This window comes from Cyanistes caeruleus, chromosome 9, assembly GCF_971803275.1.
Source record: "Cyanistes caeruleus chromosome 9, bCyaCae1.hap1.1, whole genome shotgun sequence".
Classification (NCBI taxonomy): domain Eukaryota; kingdom Metazoa; phylum Chordata; class Aves; order Passeriformes; family Paridae; genus Cyanistes; species Cyanistes caeruleus.
In genome coordinates, this window is record NC_141709.1 from 25,322,988 (window position 1) to 25,347,944 (window position 24,957).

Sequence of the window (24,957 nt, forward strand, 5' to 3'; positions counted from 1 at the left end):
GTTTGCATTTCCTTCTAGGAAGACAGCCGGGAAGATCGGCACGAGGTGCACAGCCCGCGGCTACAGACTCCTGCAAGGAACAAAGCTCCAATGCCCGAAGCTGAGCGCGCCAGACAATGGCCAGTAATTTTCTCTGCCATTCAGGCTCTGCAGGAGAGAAGGAGCATCCCAGAAAGCCTTATTTTACAAAACCAGACAATCCCCTTGCACAAGGGGCATTCCCCAGCCAGCCTGGTGCAAAATCAGTTCCTCAATCCTGCATGCTCATCATACAAACAAGGAAAGAGGAATCCTTTGGGTGACCAGAGGCAGGTGAGGAAGACCTGATGCTGATATGAAGCTCAACAGACTTCTCCTCAATAGAAGTAGGGGCAGGGAAAAAAGAAGGATTTCCAGAGAGAACATTCTTGCTCCAGGGTGTAATAACTTCAGGCGTCTAATGCACGCAGTGGATCACTGTTTGGGTTACAGAGGCTGGCCTGCCAAAAGCCACCCTGGCCCTAACCCCAAAGCTGGGATGTGACCCCAAGGGTCTGAAATGCACATGGTCACATGGCACATCCTATCAAAAGCACAGCCTGAAGAATTACAAATCCCAACATCAGTGACCCACTATGAATGCATGATCCACAGCTGGGAAGGGCAAGATGGGGGACAAATTTGGATCCATTTCACCTGGAGACCCCAGAATTCCTCTCCCATAAACAGACCCCCATGGCTGAAGCCCTTCCTCACCCTGGGGTCAAGCAGGTCTGCAGTGTAGGTGGTTGCACTGTGGCTGTGCTTCTGGCAGGACCAGGAGGGGAAAACTTGCAACACTGCCCAGGATCAAAAATCGAAGCCCTGGACAGCATCACTATGAACTTGAATGTGAGGGGTTTGAATCCTTCCTTTTCACAGGATGCAACATTTATGAGTTATACATCACCTTAAGATCATGTCAGCATCCTCTCCCAGGGTAAGACAAAGCTGCTCTCCTGCTTGCAGAGCCATTTACTCACTTGTGACCAGCCACAGGGGTGTCAGATAGGTGCCAGCTTCTGTGGGATGACCATGTCTCTGTTGGTTCAAAATCGCACACTGGAGTGCATGAATTTGCACAAGTCTAAAGGGAGTGAGAATTTTTCCTTTTTTTTTTTTTTTTTTTTTAAACCACTTGTAAAAAGAAGAAGCAGATATTGAACTGGAGCCAACATCTGTATCTTTGTAAGACTCTAATTCACCAGCCTTTTGCTGACTCTAGAGCAATAAATATTCCGAGCCTTAAAAGCTTTACTTCAATCTGCTTAGGAGAAAGCAGCCTCAAACAATGGCCAAGAAGGGATCTTGCCCAGCCTCAGTAGATCAGTTCAGAGAGGGAATGGCCCTCACCAGATCCTTGCAGCATCACAGTTCCTTATTCTTTTACAATGCCAAAAACTGAAGGCCCCCCCACAATAGCCAGTTACTTGGAGCACAACCACCCATGCAGCAGATGTGGCCCAGAAGACACAAAGGCCTCTCCCAAGGTAGGAACAGGAACAACCAGATAGAGAGAGATGAACACATCTAAGATCAGAGCTGCCATCACCCCCATGGTGATGGTGAACCTCTGGCCTTACTTCTCTACATGTGGATTCAACTAGTTCAGATGGTATTTTAGGCTGCATATGGGGCTTTTCATCTTCAGAACACTTAACAGGCACGTGTTAATCCCTGCAACGCCCTTCCATGGCAGATAAGTGTTTATTATCTCTGCTCTACAGCTGGTGGGACTGGCACGGTGGGGAGCAGCTCATTGTTGCAGACCCTGGGCAACCTCAGCTCCTGGGCTCCTTGAAAATACACAGCAGGAGATCCTAAGGAGCCTGGCCCACATCCTGGGCCAATGGAGCAGGGCTGGGCTGGGCACTGTCCTCCAGATTTCCAGGGGAGGAAGTCAAAAGCATCTTTCAAACACAAAGCGCCAGGACACATCTCCACTGCCTTTGTGCAGTAGGTAAGAACAGCAGTGCTCATTTATTATGAGCAAATTAACACCCATGGAGATTAAAGCTTTATCTCCCACCAGCTCAGCCACATCTGACTTAGTGCAGGGCCTGGGCTGACACCGTGTCCCCAAGTGCTGGAGAAGCCACATCCCCACTGCATCTCCTGCTCCACAGGGTCCCAGCACCACATCCTTGTCTTCTCCATTCTACTCTGAGCTGTGCCTTGTGCACCACCAGCCTGTCAGCTCTGCCTCTTCTGCCTGTTGATGCCCAAGTTTGACAGATAAACAAATAAAGAAGAGCAGAGGGTAGGATGGGGGCACCCCAGTCATGTGGTCCCAACACCCATACATCAACATCAGTGTGACACTGCCAGCTCTCTCAGTGCAGCGAAAGACAAACGTAAAATGAAGAACATCACCATGGGCACCAAAACTACCACCCCAGCCCTAAACACCGAGTCAGGGTCACACAGCGAGGAGGGAGGAATTACCGTGCACTTGGTTGATCTCGGAGTTGGATGACAGGATCTCATCAGCCAGCTTTTGGGCGGTGGGCAGCACCTCGGTGTGGTGTGCTGTGATCAAATACTGAACAAACTTCTGGAGCTGGTCCCTGTTCATCTGGAATAGGGTCTCTGAGATGGGAAGACGGAGTTTGACCTGGTCTGGCTTGCGGATCCTGTACAGTGAAAGCGCCACGACGTGAGCGCAGTAGAAAATGTCCTTGTTCCCACAGCCGCACGTCACGGAGGTGATTTTGCAGCGGTCGAAGCTGATGGCCACCTTGTAGGTCATCTCTGGCTCTGTCGCAGTCGCTGGCTCCGTTACTGTTCCGCTGAGGTGGAACCCTGGAAAGGGAAAGAGGAAGAGGGAAGGGTCAAGCTAGCTTCCCTCTGACCACAACCACCCATGTCAGCTTTGGAAGGAAGGAAAGCCAAGGCTGCTTGCGTGTCTCTCTCATATACCAAGGAGTGCAGCACCCAGCACAGCCCTTCCCCATGGCTTGCACCCAGCAACACCCAGCCCATGTATACAAACACACTTCTGCACCAACACACACACAGCCAGACTCATCGGAGAGTTTATTTAACAGCCAAACCCTCAGGGGAAGAGCGAAGCTGCTCAGTTCCCATTTGTTTAAGTATCTCAGACTGTTTCTCTCCTGGGAGTCATTTCCATCCACGCCTCCCTCTCGCTGAATTTGCAACTCACATGAGTGAGGGCTGGTAGAAAAAGACCACGTTTGCTTTTCTTTGATGAAGCAGACAAAAAAACCCACAAACTAAATGCAAAGCAATTCCAACTTTGGTCTCTCAACCAGGTAGAGTGCTCCAGGGCATGGCCACAGCTCTGAGCTCTTCCACACAGTGGAAATAAAGAGCCGGGACAGGAGCTATGCACAGTCCAAACCACAGCTGGCAGAAAACCATTCCCTGAGTCCCACAAATAGTTCACACCAATGTTATGGTCCCCCTGACAATTCCCACCATGCACAAAGAGGCCACAGTGCCTTCAGGCATGAAGTGTGAAAAAAGCCCCCAGAAGTCCCAAATGCAGGTGAGGAACATGAAATGGGCTCAGAAAGTCCCATTGGTCCAAAGAAAGGTAGATATGCCAAGCAAGAAAGGGACTAAGTCAGTGAGATAAGATTGATGGATGGCTATCAACCTCACTTTGAACGGGAGCCTCAGGGAGTCCTTCTCACAATCCAGCTGCTGAGTGGGTCCAACACCAACACTCTGTACTTGCTCAGCCACCCGGAAAAGGGGTATCTTCGGTTTCTCACACTCATCTGCCTTGCTCCTCCAAGAGGAGGTTAATTAACACGGCCAGGGCAATCTGTCAGAACATGGTGTGGGACTTGGCACCCCACACTGCCCATCCCAGTCATCCTCCCTGAGGAGGATGCTCACTTTTCTCCATGCCACTGCAACCTTATTAAGCCTGTGTATGTACAGGTCCCTGCAGAGTCTGCCATCCCCTTGGAGAAGGCAGCAGACAGCTGAGAGCCCTACAATTAGCGGCAGAAAAGGAGAAGGGGTGAGGGGGGGTGAAGATTAAAATACATTAACTGCATCAAACTCTTGTGCGTTTGCCAGCTCTTACAAAGGCTTTCGGAGACAAATTCTACCAGAGGTTTTTAATAAATGGCATCAAAACCAGCTATTCACTGCCAGTCTCTTTAAAGCCACGCCAAAAACCACATTCAAATCTGATTAAGCGTCAAGGAGGTCTGCTTTTACTTTAGTGCCGGGGCGGGGGAAAAGCAGACCTGCTCTGCTGCCATCACCCAAAAGCCACCCCATGTGGCCAGCAGAGCAGGAGGGGAGGGATGGACAGCCCTGCACTTCCCTCCCCTCCCTTCCCTGCTCGCAGGCTGCCGGGAGCAGGAGCGTGGCTGTGGAGGTGCTGGGCTCGGCGCCGCGGGAGCAGCACAGCCAGGGGCTGACAAACCTTCCCCTCCACACAAGCCCGTCCCCCAGCAGCCAAACTATATAAATCCAGAGGATAAACTCCGAAGTGTTTATGTTTTACCACTTCTCTGGTTTGCAATGCTTGGCAGGCGGCTCCAACTCACTGCCAGTTTCTCCCTAGTTTACTTTTTGAACAAGTTAAAGGGACTGGAAACTGCGTTCCTGAGCAAGTATGTACATCCTCGTATGTATGCCTGCACACACATATATAAAACTCTAGGACAAATTACTGGCCATAAACACTGCCTTGAAATGCTTACTTTAACAGGACCGTGGGCCAGTCCCCACTTGGGGCTAACTGGTGTAAGGCTGGAGGAACTCATTTAACCAAATGACCTGTTTCAGACAGGTGTAAGTCTGATCTGCTGCAAGAGCTGGTCTTGACAACTCAGATCTGGTCTGCACATCGTACAGGACCATTCAGTATGTCAACAACTGCCAAGTTCATCTGCCACTCAAGCCCCAAGTCAAGAGCTGGTTTAGATTTTAGCTTTGGTGACAGCAGGTCTATTTAAGATAAACTAGGAACTCTATGAAACATTTATCAAAACTTGACTCAGAAATTAAACATGGTGGGGAGGAGGGTGGAATAGAGATGAGCTGGCAGGAACAGAGGCATTATTTGTAAATACTTACATTTATGTGAGGTCAGACTGCAGCTACTACATTGCAGACAGGTCTGCACCCTATCACCCATGGCTGCTGAGCACACAAGCTCAGCACTGATGGGTATCACTGTCCCAGAGAAGAGTAGTGGCTAAAAAGTGGGTTTTGGGGTTGTTACTCCATTGTCCATTGAAGCACACACTCCTGCTCCCCACAAAACACTGATGTTATCACCAATAAGCTATAGGTGACCCTAGAAAAGTACAGCTGTTACTGTACCCTCCTCTCTGCTCATCTTGCATCCTAGAAGAAAGAAGCATCCTAGGAGCTGTGATACCAGCACTTCAGTAGAGAGAAACACAGCCCTGATCACTGACACAGGATCTGGATGGCACTGAGAGCAAAGACATACTCTCCTCTGTGTCCTCCCTGTACATTTCAATTTAAGACACTCCTACAGCCCAGTGCTTATCTAGGACTTCATCTTCTGTTCTTAACATAAGCTAACTTGGTATTTGATTTGCTGCCAGCAAAGTGACAGTGCCAAGGCTTGAAAACCATGGAAAAGAAATAATTAAATACCATCTTTGTAACTACAGACTCATTACGCCCCTCCAGAGTCTAGCTTTGTCCCAAGAACAACATCGCCTTTTCCCTGTCCCAAAACACCCTCTCCTACTTTTACCACAGAAGCTTCCCAGTGGATGTCTCTTTGATCGAGGTTGTAAAAGGAGCTGAGTGTTCATAACTGCCCCAGAAAAAGCACAAAAAGGTGCCATGAATTTTCACAGGCACACAGGGCATGATGAGCTCATCTCTTTCTAATCCCAGCCATCCAACCCATCAAATGGGGACAAAACACTGGAGCAAGAACCTTCTTTGTTTTACTGCCACAGGACATTGCATCTCTGATTTAAGTTAAAACAGACCCTGGAATTGTTTTCCTGGAGATTGTGAGCTCCACACTGGTGGACTTACACACTTGTCAGCTGGGCAGCACTCTCCTCTTCGGAGTTGATGAACCCTGCAAGCTGAGAGGAAGATGGATCCAAGGAAAAAAAATTCCTGGGCTTTCCAACAGCTGCAAAGGATTAAGCCTTTAGTAGGGACCGCAGTGCAGGAGACTTTCCTATTAGGACACCAGCATTAACACCTCAGCAGAAGCATCTTTAACCAAGAATGGTGAATTCTTTGATTTCTAAACCTACTTGACCAAAAGGAGTTGTGCAAACTCTTCCAGTCCTGTAAAAGCAGAGAGCCTTTCAATAGGACATCTTTAACCCAGATATCTACATGCCAACCATCAGGAGAAACCACTAGCCTGTTCAGCAGCTCCAACCCACAGCCATGAAGCCAGCTGCAAAGACCCCTTGCTTTGTGTCCTCCAGCAAATCACTGAAGATAAAGCACTCATTAAGGCTGGTTACATTGAAATACCTGGAGTGTGGAGATAGGCAGACCCCCATATGGAAATTTAAACCCCAAAAACAAAGAAAACCCAGGCATAGCCCCTTCCCTTCTCCTAACTGTGGCACCAACACCTGCAAGAGAGGACTCCTCCACACCTACCACACTAGCTGGGAACCCGAGTGCTCAGCTCTGCTCCCTCTGGCAGTTGCTGCTCACAGCCATCCCTCAGATTTCACAGTGCAGCCCAGACAGAAGTCACAGTTGTCATTAGCTAAGTTGTGCCATTCGGAAAAAATTAGCTCTTTCCTCCCAGGCGTGGCAGTCGCCTGCTTTTCTCAGAGTGTTGGCACAGTCCTGCAGGGGTGGAAAGCACCAGAGAGCTGCAGCTACCTGCAAGACCTAACCCTGAGGATGCTACAGTGGCATTGTTCTGTGAGAGGATGGGGGCCAGTCTTCATGTGGGGAACTTATTCATGGCACTGTGGTTCTTCTGTCTCCTCCACAGGCGTTTCTCTGACTTTGTGGAAACCTTGAAGCGGGGCAGAGAATGGCTCAGCAGAGGGAAACATGCCCTGAGCATGGGCTGCTGGTGGGATGTGGCTGAACAGTGTACATAAAGAACTCACAACCACACCTGGCTGTCAAAACCTCAGGTAACCTCCTACTACCTGAGGCTGATATTTTGGGCAGCCTCTGTTAGGAGCAACGTGATGCCAAGCCCATCCTCGCAGCTTCCCAAAGGCACCAGCCACATCCCCTTGCATGGTAGCCAGAGGGGTGGCTGTGGCAGACAGCAGCTTGGATGCTCACTGTTCTTGTACTCCATGCTCAGCTCCCAGGATTCTCCACCTCTAGCCAGACTAACCCCACTCCAAATCTGTTTTTGGGGAGCTCTATCCTCAGGCAGGAGCTCTGTGAAACCAAACAGGAATGAATACACAGATATTTATGGGGCCCAGCAGATGTAGACGAAGTAAACTGAAATTCTCAGTTCAAGTTGTATACACTAGGTTAACATGACCCAAATATATTTTTTTAAAATTTCCAAACCACAGCGGAAAGTTATTTTAAACTAAAGTGATTCCAAGCTCTTTAGTGATTAAACGGACTGCAGCTCCAGCTCCTAGTGGAAAAACCATTTGTTTTTCCAGTGTGTGAAAGCCATAACTAGCAATGAATAATAATTGCCGCACCAAGTGTTATTTATAAGTCATTCTCAGTCACATTTCCATGCCTCGAAACAGCAGCTTTCTAAACATGAACTTAAAATCGGTCAATATTTGTAATGTAGACAACACCCACGGGAGGAAGGTGTTGGTGTATTTGGGGGGTGGGAAGCGGAAGGTTAGTAAAATCTCCCAAAGCTTTCCGGCTTCTAGATCAATTCCTCCAGCCGGCTGATGCTGACAATTGCTCAGTCCCTGACCTTGCACTTGGAAAGGAGATGGGCTCATGAACTCATTTGCACATGACAATGCTCCAGCAAAGTGAATCATCTGCCTCCGATAGTAAAGAGAGTACGGCGTGCCCCAGCCCTCCTGGGCTCCATTCAACCAGCACAGGGCTGGCCTTTTGTGCTGCCAGTGCAAGAAAGACTCGGCTGAAGATGTGTGCAATTAAACCCACTTTTCTTGTTGCTCTTTTGATTCAGCGGCTCAATGAGAGGCACCCTAGGCAGGTGTTGTCACACACAGATAAAATGTGCCTTTTCAGAGCACTGGCAGACAGAAAGAAAGAGGGTAAGGCTGAATCAATTGCCATTTCTCCCTTGCAAAATAGGGAATCTAGGCTTCCAGCGAGTCAATGAGCAGAGCTGCTATGAGTTTCCATCCTCCCTCCTCCCCAAAGCTATTCTGTTTTGTGACCGCAGGCAAAGGTGCTGCTGTTGAGAAAGACTTCGGCAGGGATGAAGGAGGCAGGCGATGGCTGGCCAGGAGGATGCTGCCCCAGCAGAACACAGCCGTGCTCCTGCTGCTAAAGGTTCTCCCCCTGCAGCCTTCCTCCCTGTCCCCACCATGCTCCTGTCCTTGCCCAGTCATTGTCATCCTGGAAAAGCTCCTCTACTTTCACAGAGCTAACAAAGACCATTAATATCACCCCAGGAAGGAGCCATGCCTGCAGCTGAGCTGCCGCAGGAGGAGCCGAAACAAAGGGAAATGGATGAGTTGGAGAGTATGCACCATGTCTGCAAGAGTCCCCACACATACCTATGGCCTTGGGCACCAACTAGGTTTAGGAGAAATACTCTTCTATCACCTCTCCGGGTAGGCCAGGGAAGAAGCAAGAGCTGCAGCTGTAAACAGAGGAGATGCAATGGGGCTGTTTGTGCTGGAGGGAGCCGTAAGCTCCTCTGAGCAGCTGAGTAAGCTGGAGGGACGCTCTCTCTGCCATCTGCTCCGATCCCACAACACCTCCTGCAAATGAAGAGTCAATCCGCTGGTTTCTATCCCTGTTAACCTCTAATCAGCCAAGAGGACCGGCCTCTGCCTTGCTCTTTATCCGAGCCAGCTAATGCGTGAAGCACACCGTGCTTCCCATCTGCTCCAGCATTACTAGAGTTAAAGGACAAAGCCGTTTCCCTGTCCCGAGCATTCACTTACACAGATGCCCTTGTATTAACTCAATTTCTCAGTGATTTCCATTATTACCCTTACGAGATTTCTGGTGTTTGTTTATCTAGGAGCCTGAAATGGAGGTTTTTCCCCTCCCCCTACCCAGCTCAGGGGCTTGGCTGGCCCAAGGCCATGCTCCAGACAACCAGTCCCAATCTGTGACTTTACCCAAAAATTATTACAAAATGTTCTCCATTTTCTCCCCAGCCCAGAGTACCCTTTGTTTCCCATACAATGTTTAAGAACCAGTTTTTTTGTGTCTTTGTTGCCAGCCCCAAAGCCAAGACCACCCTTTCCAGCATCACCTTCGACAATCTTCCATCACCTGCCCATAAATGTGTTTTTAATCTACCCAGATGTGCAATCCCTGCTCTGAAGACATACAGTCTGGACAAAATGAAAATATACAACCAGTTTTAAAGCCTGGACTGATTTCCTCTGCTAAGGTATAGCCTTGCAAGCTGAAATACTCTGCTAGCAGGTCAGATCCAACTCAAACCAATCTAAATAATGGTGTTGAAGCAACAGAAAGGGCTTGAAGAGCTGATGAGCTCACAGCATCTTGGTTAACATGTGCTGTCCACACAATAACTAGTGGCAAAATGCTGTCAAGTCCCTGCTCTTTACTGCTGCAGTGTAACTTATAGCCACCTTGAATAAAAAGACTTTTCTTAATACAATCAGAAATGTGAGAAAGATGAAAATGTGCAGTACATTTTTCAGCAGAAGCAGTGAACACAGCATCCCTACAGCCAAGGGAGAAAAAGCGACACATTTCTGTGACCATCCCTAAAGCATCCAGCCCTCTTCTCTCTGTGCTCACAAGTGGGTATATCCAAACAAGGAGCAACATGGTTCCTTGTTACAGCTTAGGTGTTTGCTCAACAGACACAAGGTTGTTTTCAAGCATGAAAGAAAATATCCACAGGGAGGAAATTCACTTTTGCCGCAGCTTCCGGGCCCCTGCATGCCATCAGTTGGCGCTGCCACAAAGCAAACGCAGCCCTGTGCTGTCACCACCTCAGCTGCCTCAAGGAAACTGGTGGGAGATGCCAAAACTCACACACGAGACTCAGATGGGGTCATCTCCTGACTTCAATGAAGCCACCCAGATTTCCAACAGCTGAGAAGCTGGCTTCTAGCACATAAAAGGGTTTTAATTAGGAACTGCCTCTTATCCCTTCATGCAAGTGTCACCATGATGGGATCACTGAAATTCATCACAGACAAAAGCAAGCAGAGCAGTGCTCTTCCCTTCATCACCTTTTTTATGTGGTGATTCACAGAGCTCTTAGCTCCACAAAAACATAATCCTAACCCTTAAAGCAAAGTGCCTCCTATGCCAGAGCCTTTAACCTGTTGCTCCTGGCTTAAGAGCTCCTTCCTGAGTGCCCTCTGTTTGTGGAAGAAGTTGATCCACAGCCATGGACATCCTTTTCTCTAGAGGTATCTGCTCACCTTGCTGACCTGCTTTTCTGAGACATAACCTCCCTCCTGAATTGGCTGCTCTTCCAGGACTTAGCCTGAGGCTGGGGAGCAGCTTTGGATTTTGTCTCCAACTGTGCAAAGATAAATTGCATTCAATGCATATTTTACCATTTAAAGCTGCCTCAGGAGTGGGCCATCTTCAACTCAAAACACAAACTCAATTTACCAATATCGAAAATCAAAAGCAAAACCAAACCTGAGAACCTCCTGACTTGTTTTCTTCCCACATTTTGGTTTTGCATAGGGCAGGACTAGTTTAAGAAGGACCAGAATCAAACCAGGACATTACACAGCAATGGAGGGAAGCAGGACACCACCCTGATCCTCCCTGAGACACCAGACCTTAAAATAGCAGCTCTACAATTTATAGAGAAGTTATTAGTTATGATTTTCCTGGCCCTCAGATGCCTTCCAAGGGAATGAGGCAGCCTAGATTCAATACGAAAATCTGCTCCAAATTCTTCCCCAAAAAGACACTTTTTCCACTAAGAATAGCTCTTTCATTTTTAAGAGAGCATAAAGTCTGACTTTCTAAGTCACTGGCAGTGTTGTTAAATGAACATTGTATTTACAAAGCATTTCAACAGAATTTGCTGTAATGGTCTCAGTAACAAATTTGCTGAAAAGGTCAATTAACTTCCTTCTGAGAACCTCACTTCTAAGCACAGAAAATGGCTTTGCATTAAAAATGCTTCCCCAAAGTGGAAAAAATTCTAAGGTGGCACCATTTTGTCATTTCTGCTCTCCACTCCCCATTCAGCAGCTGAGCACAGACCCCAGGAGAAGGCACCAGAATGACTTCCCTCTCCTGCTGACTTTTACAGCCCTTATTTAGAATATATGCACCTTCTTTTTTTCTCTCTTTTACATATATATAATTTCACTAAGGAGACCACAGACACAAACTTTATATTGCAGAAATATTATTATACTTAAACGGCTTAGCTCACTTCAGTAACTTCACAAAAACTTAGTGGTTTCCTCTCCTCTCTGGCCCCCAAACCAATAAAGCTTAAATTCTGGGGCTTATTTGGGCTGCTCCATATAGGGAAATTATCTACTCATTGCAGAATAAATTATTCAGCAATTGCTATTCCAGATCAGCCTCTTCTGTTGACATTTTATTCCAGAATAATTTTTGGAAACTCTGAGAGTGTACTTCTGAAGAAAGGGACTTCAGTTCCAGGACAGGGAGTTATCCAAACCTGCTGGCACACCAGTGGCTGGACTGGTCACCAGCTCATGGTGAGAGCCTTGACCAGAGCCATCCCAGAAGAGATGAAAGGTGGTGTCAAGTTTGGGAAGACCGCTGTATTTCAACATCCAGCAAAAACTGAGGTGAAGGAAAGGCACAGACCTTGATTTCATGTGGAAAAAAATGGTTTTTCCAGCTTTCTTTCAATCCATAAGTTGAAAAGTGGAAAGAGAGGAACCATCCAGCAAGAAGCTGGAGGACTTTGCATTGCAAGGTGTAACATTTGGAGGTGAACAGAGCTGCACCCTGCTGTTTTTCCTCGCACAGATTTTATCCACCACGCAAGTGAACTGTGTTGAGGGTATTTCAGAAGCGCCAACTCTGACAGTGGAGAGCCCTTGCAGAGCATCTACATGTGCTGTGGCAGTTTCCAAGCCCAACTCAACCTGCTGATGGATGTTTTATGCCTCTTCTACATGGAGCAGGGTTTTTTTGGGTATCCTCCAGTTCTACCAAATTATGCATCACATCCAACACTACTCAAGAGTCAGCTCCATGGAGCCCAGAGGCCGAGGCCTGAGCAGCCAGATTCACTGCCATTTCCTGGGCACAACCATTTGCCAAACCCCACAAATGGCTCCCTGGTACAAACACCACCATGCACAAACCTCAACACATTAGAGAGTAACAGCAAAGCAGTGTGTTCATGCACTGTAAGGAAAATCAAAGAGGGATTAAGACCAACCCAAGTGAGGCAACCACATAAAAGTGTTCAGTTGCCAGTATGTCCTCTCTGGTGAGACCCCGCAGCAAAGTTCTGGGTCATGGCTGACAAGCAGTCAAATTTCCCGATTCTGCATGACCAAAACCCTCTGCAGAACAGTCAACACACTTTAAATAACACTTTAAAAACCCTTTTGATCACATTAGTCTTCACATGACCTTTTTGAGAAGTCAGGAAGGCAGCAGGAGGTCTGCAGAGCAGAGACTTCCCCAGCAGCCCTCCTTGCTTGAAAGGAATGTGGTTTGGGAGACAGATGCCCAACAAAGATGCTCTGCTCTCCTGCATCAGCATTTTCCACTGTCTTTAGCATGCAGGCATTTCAGGAAAAGCAGATTCCCATGCAGTGATTTTAAGCCCCTCAGTACTACCCCTTCTCCTTCCAGACACACATTGTCCCCAGCATGTCCCAGCCGCACATCACCAACCTCCGGTTTAGCAAGGAGCATGCAACTGGAAAGCTGTCCTGGAAGATCCACCATGCAGGGAAACACAAACCCTCCTGCTTTTCAAGTCCAAGATGACTCCACAGCTCCACAGCCTTCAGAAACACAAAGGGCCACAAAAGCTAATACCCAGGGAAATGGAAGCCATCGTTCTTGTTAGGTCGGGAGCAGTGTACAGGCTGCCTCTGCAAAACTCATGTTTCTCATTAAAAACTTCACAGATTTTTTTTTTTTCCCCTGGAAAAACATTGTTATTCAACCCACAGCCTAGACTGCAGGCTCCTCCGTTTGCTTTTGATGCAGTGCAAACATCTAAAATGACACTATGTAATGACAAGATCTGTCATCAGGATGGCTGGGGCTACAGTAAAAAGAAAAACAAAGGAATTATCCTTTCCTTCTCCCTAGAATTCAACACAATTAAAACAAAAGGAAACCTATATTGTGAAGTTAATGCTTAATACAAAGGATTGAAGGGAAAAGGGAAAAGTGTGATGTGAATCATTTAGTGGTGGTTTTCTTCCATTATGTGCCATGAGGCCCTTTTGGCGGTGGATGGAGAATCTCCAGATCCTCTAAACACAGGTTTATTCCAGTAATTAAGTTGGGAAAGGGAAAGAGAGAGGGAAAGGGAGAGGACTGCAATATCCCAGATAACTATCTGTGGGTGAAATTCCACCTCTGCAGCCTCCTGAAGCTCCTGGTTAGCCCCCATCTGCTGTGGGACAAACGAGGCACAGCTCCCTGGCAGCAGACACAGCATGTACCAAAATGTTATCAGCACATTCATCACAATTTGGAACTGGAAGCAACCAAAAATGCAGTCAGCTCAGCATAATGGGATAGAAATCAAGTAAAAAGCAAAACCAGATGAGCAACTAGGATTTGACTCCTCTCTTCCCTTTGAAAAGGGAAGCCAGTAATTTGAGAGAAGGTGGTTTTACCCACAATCTCAGCGAAGGGTTTCAGGAGTCACCCTAATAATCATATAACCCAAGTATTATGCAGCACTCCCACTTAAGAGATGGGGAAATCACTGAGGGGAATCTTCCCCTGACCCTTGAAAGCAGGTCCATAGTACCGCCTGGAAAAGGAGGAGCAGTCATACACTGTGGGTGACACGTCCTGGCTTGGAGTGGTCTCTCTTCTGGTCAGATGGCAGAGTGCACCTGAGGAGCTGCACCCTGCTATTTTTCCTGCTTCAAGCTGAGCAGGAGCAGAGCTCCCCTTCCCCTGTCTGGGAAACCAAGGCAGAGGGGTCTGGCAGCAAATCAAAGGCCAGGGTACAGTGGCTGGGAAGTAGTGAACAAGTATGCAAGGTGCCCATGCTCCACTGCTGTCTCTCCAGGAAGGAAACCTCTAGCCCTGCCTTACCCCCAGACATCCTCCTAAGTCTCAACCTGTAATATCTGCAAGGTTCTGGGTAAACTCATGTGTTTGGGCTTTCCAGGAACCACAGCCACTGACTAAATATGGTGCATCATTGCTCTAATGAGAGTGGTCAGGGTTGATGATGCCCTCACTAAGATGACACCTGCAAATGTATCTGTGCAGGTGGATTCCATACTGCCCTGATGCTGGATGCTGCTAACTCCACCTCCACAGCTGCTTAGCAACTCCCACAGTTTGCTGCACCGACTGCTTGTCAAGCATTAAGTACCCTCACACTCAGGTTTTGCAGCTGAGGAACAGACAGGAGATAACACAGAGGCAATTCTCTCCTCCAGGAGGTGGCACCTCAACCTGTGCTGGGCTCTTGAAAGTTCCTGCCAAGATGCCAACCTGCAGCACATGCCATTGAACAACCACTGTCAAACCATTTGCAGTGGAAAAGCCCCAGTCTGTGGAGCCACACAGAAAGCCTGGTTATCACAGGCACTTTGAGAAGATGCAATTATGAGACCATCACGGTACAGAAATTAAACCCAGTTTTCTTTCCAAAGCTCTAAACATTTTAAGCAGATACAACTGCTTTTGTCACGGCTCACAGCTTCTAAGTAACTTGAGTTGCTCAGAGAAGTTAACATCATCCTGAAACACAGCTAGACTCCACCATCACCTCCACATTCCCACAGAAGGGGTATGCATGACACTTAGGCCAAGGTCACCTCCAAACCAAACACAGCATCACCTCAGGTGGGTGTCTGAAGGAAGCAGCTGTGGGTTTCTGGCATCTACAGAAAGCTGAGACCTGACTGGTACCACACACCAAATGATGATGCTTATCTAGAGGAGCAACACTAGGATTGCCCAGTGATACACAGCAAAAATGTGTCTGTCCACAAGGCAGCTGGGCTTCAAGCTTACCCAGAGCTAAAGGAGATGAGAGCCCTAAAGTTCCCAGTAAGACCAATTTAATTCTCCCTGAGCCCTTGCTCAGAGACCTATTTACAAAACTTTACACCCACCACTTCTGTGCACAGGGAATGGTCAACCTTTACGGGCTCTGACACCGATGCACTCACCTCAAAAGCAAACAGTCCTTCAACAACACACACACCAAATTAAAATTATTCCAACCCTCAGCAGCCTCTCTCTCTGAAGAGCAACTGCCATTACTTATTAATTTGCTTCCTCAAGATAAACAAGAAACTTATTAAAGTCTGAAACATACCAGGAGCACACAAGACAGCAGAGGGGAAGGGGGCTGCCAGTGGTCTTCAAAAAATAAATACTTCTATGCTAGATTACACTTTCCACTTGCTGGAAACTGGAACCAGTTTCCACTCTGTGCAGGATGGAAACCCCACAGACTTCTATGTTATGCTGAGGGCTCAGTCATTTATGAGGGGAGGAAGCACCAAATCTTGGACCTAGCAGGTGAAATGCAAATAAAAATAGACATTTTAAAATAAAACCTAAATGCATCTGAGTGATGAGTGCATCTGTCTACAGGGTGCTCTCACAGATCATGACCTTGACATCTTGCAGAGGAGGTGCAATCATTTACAATCAATTCAGTTCCTTGTTTAGAGAAACTGCTCCGTTAAATCTGGAGATGAACTCAGCTTGGATGAAGAGAACAACACTTCCCATGAGAGCTGAAAGCAGAGTCTCACTCCATTCAGTCAACAAGCAGGTGATGCTCGTGGGTGGAACTGGAAGAACAAAACTCTTCAGTACAGTTTCCTACGTCATCTACAGTGAGGAGAAATGGTTGGAAGGATGATGAGGAGCAGAATTCCCTTCATGCTCACAATGTACATTTGCAAAGGCAAAACATCATCTGTGGATTTTCCACCCATGCAACAGCCGCTCCAACAGCCTTGCTTTCATACATCCCCCCTTGTTTCTCCAGTCACAAGGAAAGAATTAAAAATGGCTGTTTCCAGCCCAGTACGAGTTATCAATTGCATCAGTACACCAGCCCAAAGGAAATTCTGTCCACAGTATATCCAGCACTTGTGCATACAGGAGTACGTGGGAGATAAAAGGGAAAGAAAACTCACAGCAGATAATCAGGATGCCTAAAATAAAAGTGGCAGGTCTGCGGTCATGGTTGCCTTCAGTCCTGGTGGTTTGCTAAAAATCAACTTGATTTTTAAGTGATCAATGCAGAACAACAGCACTGAGGATGCCTCTAGGGCACTCACAATCTTGGAACCTCTAGGATCCCATGAAGCCCTTATTCCTCATCCTCCCCCTCAATGAAGGTGTGAAACCTCACATTAGCATCCTCATCACCTCCAACCACACTACTGTAAGAACCACAGCTTTGAGAGCTTTGTGCCACCAAGAGACACTGCTGGTTTCAGGCAATGGGTATGAAGTGTGATGGGGTGAGACACCCCCAGTCCCAAAAGCCTGAGTGAACTAAATGAAAAATAAATGAAAACCAGATCTCCTGTGACCATTGCAGACTCTGTGACGTTAAGCCATTCCCAACTGTTGTTCTCTTCTCCTACTGACCCCTGGACCACAGCAGTCATGGGACTGCCCTGGTCACACCTTTGCAATCCTTGAGCCAAATGCTTGGAAATGCTATTCCAGTTCAATACCCATGGGAAAACTGATGATTGAAGGGTCACCAGTTGACATCTCCTAGCAGTGCTGCAGCAAGTAGACAGATGAAACAATGTGGTGGAGGCTGACACAAGTGACAAAGCCAATGTGGGACGGTCTAGCCTCTTGCTAACCTCCACCTACCATTGTTCACCCACCTCCTCTACACCCAGGGTGGGCTACAGATATACGGATATCACCCAGATATATCCAAGGCAGATGCTGGATCCAGCTACTGCCACTGAAGATACCAATTAAACTCACCTTTACATTTTTGGCTTCCTGTATCTGCATCAACTGGATAGTTAAGCTGACACCTTTGCACATTCTCTTTGTCTGAAGCCAACAGATCAATCTGCCTCAAATACAGGAGATCTCTTTTTAACACTCCAAAGCTAATGAAAAAAATCCCCTCTGGTGAAAGGAAAACACTGGATCAGAGAAGTTTTATTAGCCCTTAACCATGCAGAGTTGGAAGCTCGTCCCCTGTTTAATTCTAATACTCCAACTCTGTTAAACATTAACTGTATAAATAATCAAATACTTCACATGACAGAGTCATACTTCCAATATGGGGCAAATAACCCAGAGGGTAATGAAGGGTGTAGTCTTCTGGTCTGAAGGATTTCCAGCACTCTCCAAAAAGCAGAACAAAGACAGTCCCTTCCCCCTCCTCTGTCTTCAAAGCAAAAGCTTTGATTCACTTGGGGAGACCACATCAAGCCAGAGCAGAGGCAAGCAAGTGGTATGTATCTCATCATTCCCCTCTGCTCCAGAGACACACGTGAAACCACCAGCCACTGTGTGGTCTCAGCCTTGTCAAACAACCTGCATCCACTCCCAAAACACCCAACTCTCCCTGGCCCCGCTGCCTGGCAAGCTCTGAGGATCCTTCCCAGCCTTGCTCCACACCGCTTGGGGAGGTGATGTGGCACCAGCCACTCAGCCCACACCAGTCCCAGACACAGACCCTTCCACCACACCCCAACTGTTGTTTCCTCAACATGAGTGTTCTTCTAGCAAGCAGGACTTGAAGCAGACAGGAGCTCCAGCTCTTCAAAAGCCTGTAGTCTTCCACCTGGCTCTGAGGGGCCACAGACTCAACCCCACTGAAACATCCCTCATCTCCATTGTTTGTAACATAGATCACAACTGACTGGTATTTTTGAAATTAAGATCTCACTCTCTTTGGGCTTTGGTTTCCCTGAGTGCAAAGCTGGAATAATGTCCCTTCTGGGACTCACAGGCATATTTCAAGGAGCAAGCTGAAGTTCAGCTCCTTAAGAAATGACAGGTGCATGTGCTGTGGAAGAAAAGATCTACGAAGACAAAAAGACTGTTTGAAAGAAGTTGAGAAATAAAAGCTGCATTAAAAGTATATAAAAGTGATGGCAACCATTCCCCTGGTCCAAGGTAAAGCTAAGGTAATTTTTTAAAATATGTAAACATCTGATGTCCAGGAATGCCTCAGTTTAGACTGATGCTCTCACTTTAATGATGACTGAAAAGCTTCAAGTGATGCTTGACAATCAAAGCAGCAAGAGCCAAATGGAGAAATGTCTGACCCACAGCCCTACCTAAAACTGCACTTAGAGTACTTCTGACTTTGGAAAGCCAGTATTGGCTTTGGCAGAACCCAGGAGAGCCACTGTGCATTAATTATCGCTCTTGCTCTGCAGACATTCAAAAGATAAAGACAACTGTGAGGCTTGTTCAGAACAAGGGATCCAGCACCATCTCAGCACAAGTACTTCCTCCTTCAAGTGTTATTCAACCATCCAGATCTTGAAGACAGCCCTTGAGTGAAGGCCCTTTACCTACACTGTAAGGTAAAGCATGGACTCACCACAATCCATGTGATTTTTGTCCACATTGGTTAAGTTTAAGTTCAGCACACCACCTTAGCTGTAGAAAAAAATCACCCCTCCCAAGCAGAGCCATTACACCAAAATCTGCATTGTTGAAGGAGTCAGCAGGACTCCTCTCTATCAGCTGCACAGACAAAAAAAGACCCACTTCCACCACTACACACCCAGCCATACAGCTGAGCAGAGCTGTATGGTCCATCATGGCACCTATATAATATTCCAACTGAAACTGTACTGTTCTGGGCTTCCCCCAGCAAGACCCTGATTTATCTCCTCCTCCTGCTGACAGCTGAGAGTGCAGCTGGGATCTACAAGCACAGAGAAAGGCTCTTGGTTTCTAGAATGTCAGCTGTGGAGGTGGGGGAGACCAGGTGTTGTATTCCTGAGGAAATGCTTCTCCTGGTCAGCCCATCATTTTCTGTTTGCTCCTCTCAGCACCCCCAAGAAGCACACACAGCATGTACAAGAGCATAAGACGCCCATCAGGGGCTCCCAACCTACCAGCACTGACTGGAATAGCTCAGGCTTAAGCCCAGCTCTTTGCAGACATAGCCCATCCCACATGCACAGAATCTGAGAATGTAGAGAATGAACACGAAGAGGAGAAGGGACCCAGATCCTTGGAACTTGGTCCCTTCAGGAAACCACACTGGGAAGGGTTTAGCATGACTTTACCACATCTGTGAGCAGGTTTCAGCAAGTAACTCAGATGTCATTCAAATTGCTGGTGCAGCACCAAAGGAAGGACCCTCTGTGAGCATTGGACACGAGCATCTCAGTCCCTCCTGGCTCCCTCACCCACGCTGACACTTCACAGGCAAGCTGCCCACGCCTGGAACAAGCAGTCTGCTCCAGAGCTGATTCCCACTGCATCTCCCATCCTTATTTAAAATGAGAGCTAGCTGGTTTCCCTGTTGTACATGGTGCAATGCCAGCCACACTGAACAGGCTTCATGTAAAACACAGCCCACTGCCTTTCCAAGCCAAGGGGGAGACATTCTCCCAGTCTGCAGATAGCAACTTCAGACACCCTTAAAGCCAAGCTCTTGATCTTGCCTTCCTTCATGAAGCAAAGGCAGAAAAAGCACCACAACTCCTCGACTCCTGCTTTTTCTGCCAGCTCCTTCAGCAAGATAGACATACAGACCTCCTCCATCACTGCAGCAAAATCTTCTAAACAATTCACACCAGACATGGAGATGGCAGGGACATATCTGAAGGACAGCAGCCATGATGAAAACCAGTGTTGAACAGATTTCCTATCAGAAAGGTTAAACCTTGAAGATCACTCCCTGAAACACTCATCCCAAAGGGAAATATAGGTTTTAAGGTCAAGCAAAAGAAGGAAATTCTGCCAAACGACCACGTCCCAGCCTGTGGTGCCATGACTGATATGCCATCCAACAGAGCTGCACAGCCCTCCAACTGCTGCCTGTCCCATCCCTCTCCATTCCTACAGTAAAAGCACAGAGAACCCAGGAAAATCAGGTACGGCTCCTTATGAGGAAAAGCACCCCCATTCCTCATGAAGCTGATGGAAAAGCCTGCCAAGATTATGTCCAATGGCAAAAGACCTCACACTGAGGGCTCTGGAGCAGCATCTACGTGAGTTTTCTTGCATGTATGCTCTCTCCCAGACACCTACCATCACTCCCCTAGGAGACACTCAGGTCACAGAGCAGGTAGAAGGTACAAGAAACCTCAAAACAAGGCGGAGTGACCAGCATCACGCTGCACACCTCTGAGATGCAGGAACCTAGAGGCTGGAGGCACCAGGGCAGCCAGGTTGCTGTGGCAGAGCTGCTGCCACCAACATCCTCCTACACCAGCCACCCACTGCTCCAGCACCACCAGCAGCAGGTGGTCCAGACCTGGAGGTAAAGCCAAGTACAACAGAAGGAGAAGGGCAGACACAGAGACAGGAGAACCAAGGGCTCTTCACCTCCCACGCAGCCATGTAACTGCAGCCAGAAAGCCTTTTGGACTTGCGGTTCCTCATGCTGATGGAAAATTCAAAGCTGAGTTTTACTCCTGATTTGCAAATCCTGAGGAGGAGGAAAAGGGATAAAAAAAAGCCAGGCCATCTGCTCAAGGGCCTTGCAGCAGAGAAGAGGGCTGCACATGGTGATTCTCCAGGTAGAGCCCTGGTACGACTTTCAGGTTGACTTGGCCATTTGATTCCTTTAGTGCAATTCCAGACCCAGATGTTTCATAACACACACTATCGAGTGCGTACATGTGAGGAAACTATCTCCAATTTGAATATCCCTGAGAGCACATTGCTCTTATTAAACACACTCTGCAGAGCTATTGCTCCATGCAGCATTAACAGTACAAGACGTTCTGGTAGACTACAAAAATTGGCCCATAAAAAATAAACACTTCTGTCTTACTAAGGGCATCTGGAAATGACCCAGAGAGCTTGTCTATTTTCATTGGTAGCATTTTTGTACAACAGAAGAAAGAAACTGGTTGAGAGTTTTGAGCAAATGTTCCTCAAATGCTTACAAGGAATCCCTGAAAACACCAGCAAACATGCTACCCACCCAGCTCCCCACAGGCAGAGCTTGGAAGACCACAGTGTGGTCCCATTTCATTCAGGCTTTACCCCACTAACTATCCTTCCTGTTGTGTCTCAGTAAATCACATCCTTGAGGAAAGAAATTTGTCTCGGACACAGGACCCACCCACTCCCACAAGCATCCAACTCCACCACAGCACACACGTGGCAGGGAAAGACAGGCCAAAGGAATGGGCAGGCTGCCCTTTAATAGGATGCTCCTTTGAGAGCAAACTGTGGTTCTGAAAGAAAAACCCAGTAACACCATTAGAAGTTAACACATTGCTACCTTTGCACTCCCCAGGGCTACAAACTTCCACCCTGGCAGCTGGACACATACTGGCTCAAATGCAAGAAGCAGGTCAATCCCTGGCATTTAGAGGTCCAAAGCTGAAACCACAGAGGTCTGTGGTCATTTTTGGAGCTTCAGCACATCAGCAGACAGCAGCATGACTTGCCATGCTGCCATCACTGCACACCAGCAAGTCGGGAAGCAGGAGGTCCAAGAGTTCTGCTAACCTTTTTTTGCTCTGCTGCAGAAACCAACCAGAAACACTCACATCCCATCAGGGATGGGGTCCCGAAAGAGCAGACAGGAATAAACCACAAAGAGATAGCATCTTCCTTAGCAGCCTCTTGTCTGGAGACATATTGCTGGTGACTGGTTTCTCAGGGCTCTTCAAATTCCTGCTCCAAGCTCAGAGGACTGGAAACAGGAATGGTGGAGTCACCCATTCCAGATCCTACCCAGGGACTGTTCTGATGACTGCCTGGCTCCTTCCTTCTCAGCAGAACATTCCAAAAATGAACCAAAACAAACTCTAGAGTCATGACACTTCTCACAAGGCAGACTCCAGGCTCTCCAGCCAGGCCCAACTGCAGACGCCACAGAAGTGTATTTATTTTAAAGACTATTTGAGCTGGAGTTTGTGAGAGAAATTATCCTTTTTTTTTAAAGAACTTAGGGTTTTTGTAAAAACCGATTTTAGCAACAGTCACATATCAGGCTCTCTTTAGAGAAACCATCTGCTGATCTCCCAAACGTGGTGCAAGCATTTCTGCAGCCCTCTGCAAGGACCGTGTACAGGAGACACGGCACCCGGAGAAGGGCTGTGACTCCAGCTTCACAATTGGGAAATATCAGAGACAAACTGACCTGGCGTGTCCTTCTTACACAATGCCATCCCATGCTTCTCCTTGACCCTGGGAAGTCTCCCTCCTCCCGACACTGTGCCATTTTCTATCTCTGCCTAGAACACCTCTGTATTCCAGTGTCCCCTGCCAGGCCCAGCCCCACCTGCCTGCCCTACTGTGATGAGGACACACTCCCCACTCCATGTCCGCTCCCCAGAGCAGCTATTAGGGGACTCTAGTGACAGGAGTCACTGGCTGGGGACAGCCAGAATCCAGCCCTGCCTCCCTGAGGAGCCATGTAGAAAGGAGTTTTGTCCATTGTGAAGGCACTTGGGTAACTACCAGCTGCCAGAATCAAGAAAGTCTCTGCTGAGAACATGCAAATTCCAACTTTTCTTGGATTTGACCACGTTTCCAGAGGGACAGAAAAGATCTTGCAAAATGGGCACCTCCTTCCCAATCCCCTTGCACTGAGCCTCACAACAAGCTCTAAGAAATGCTCTCTGGACTTCTTCAGCAGGGTGAACACAATGTTCTTCTTCAAGCTTACTCTCCAAAATTGTAGGACCACTTTATAACCTTTCTTTCTGCCCCACCACCCCCCCTTCCTTAAAATCAAACCATTTGAGGTTGACATTCATAATGAAAATTCAAAGCATGGATGTTTAAAACCCTGACAAAATTACAAGCAAATCGGAAAACAGGATCTTATCTCATGAACTGTTGGACAAAGCTTCATAATAGCTGGTACCACCAACCCCACCTCCAGTAATCCCCTTCCTGAGGCAAACTGCTCCCAGACACCTGCTTGGCAGCACAACAGTGCCCATCTCCACTCCCGCCTCGCCTCTGCCGACGCTGAAATTGAAGCAGACTGACAGCAGGATAATTTGGGGGGAAATTACATTTTCTATATAACTTTCATACGTGACTATATTTAGCAGATGGAGAAACAAAGTACATGTATTCAGTAAATATATATTTTTATAGCTGTAAAATTATAAACACATATGTATGTTCCAAGGAGATCTGAAGTCTATTTTAAGACGCTCTTCACATGCGGATCATTAAAGCCTACAATACAGCTCCTTTGCCATATTATAATAAATATGGAAAGTGAATACACACTTCTCAACTCTTGTAGGTCACGAGAGACCTAAAGATGATCTCGTTTCTCTTCTGGCCGCCCTCTTTAGTGCTTCTTCAAAGCGAAATTGGTTTCATATGTGGGTTGACTGTACCTCACAGCATCATTTTGCCTGCAAACCTAATTTAGTGAGCTGCTGAAACACTGTTACATAGGCAAGCATCGATTCCAGACCTCCAAAACCCATAGGGTCAACATTGGAAACTAATTCCTCGCCTGACAGGCTCCTAGCCTTGCAAGAGCAGCAAAACTAGCGTCTTGCCACCTCTCACATTCAGGAGGCATTAATCACACTTGCATCACTCTAGCTATTGGAATTTCTGATCCAGGCTGATTAATTTCCTCCCCTTGCCCATTTCAAGCTGCTCAGAGTCTCAGGGCTCTGCCTTTGGGGAGGGATGCTGAATTTCTTTTCCTACTCCCTGCACGGCCAAAGCCAGGAAAGAGGACAACTTTCTCCTCCTTATTTCCTCAAGACTTCTGCCCCTGGGGAGTCAACAAGGTTTTAATCAGCACCTGGCAGTGTATCTATCAGATATGCTAATAAGGTTCCTTACCTTAACAAACACCCTCAAGAGCAGACTCATCTATCTTAATTGGTAAACGCTTCATTAATAATGCAGCTGAGGAGTCTCAGAGCTAGAAATATAAATAGCAAGTTCTGATGCAAGGGCTTTTTTTTTATTCTCCAAGTACAGATTCAGAAGGAAGGTCTCTGTCATGCCCTGCTGCAGACAGAAGAGCCCTTTGCAGTGTGCACAAAAAGCTTCTTTTCTGTCTCTAAGGGGTCCAAGTTCAGAGCATCTCCTTTCCAAAGGAGAAAGGCAGGCACACTGGAAGGCATTCCTGGGCTGGGAGGCACCCAGAAGGATGGGAACCCATCAAGCACCAACACAGAGGTCAGTGTGGACACCCTACCGAGACAGTGGCTTCCAGCCACTGATCGATGACAGGAAAAGCATTAAAACGCCTCTTTGGTTAAGTCACAAATTCCAGTCCTATGATTAACGCTGCTCTTAGCCAGGGAGCAAAGCAAAGGCTCAAACATCACAACCAGAAGGGATGTCTGAAGAAAAAGATCTTGTGTGTCTGAGACTACACATTCTGCAAAGAGATGACCCCAGGCCCACCATGCTAATCTCCAGATCTCCATTTTAAGGACTTAGCCAAAACAAGGCAGGAGTCTCTGAAACCCAGCTCTACACATGAATTCCAGGCATGCTGAAATAGAAGGCTTGGGTTCTCCTTTTTCTTATAAATTC

General features: G+C 47.4%; 1 protein-coding gene across 1 annotated transcript in view; it reads right to left on the reverse strand.

The window, feature by feature from the left end:
• The window catches only part of ZSWIM5 (zinc finger SWIM-type containing 5), a 98,115-nt gene that overhangs the window by 28,185 nt on the left and 44,973 nt on the right, over positions 1-24,957 (reverse strand). Inside the window, exon 2 of the mRNA XM_086902175.1 lies at positions 2,464-2,820. Coding sequence (XP_086758301.1) covers positions 2,464-2,820 — 357 coding nt within the window. The remainder of the gene's footprint in view (positions 1-2,463; positions 2,821-24,957) is intronic.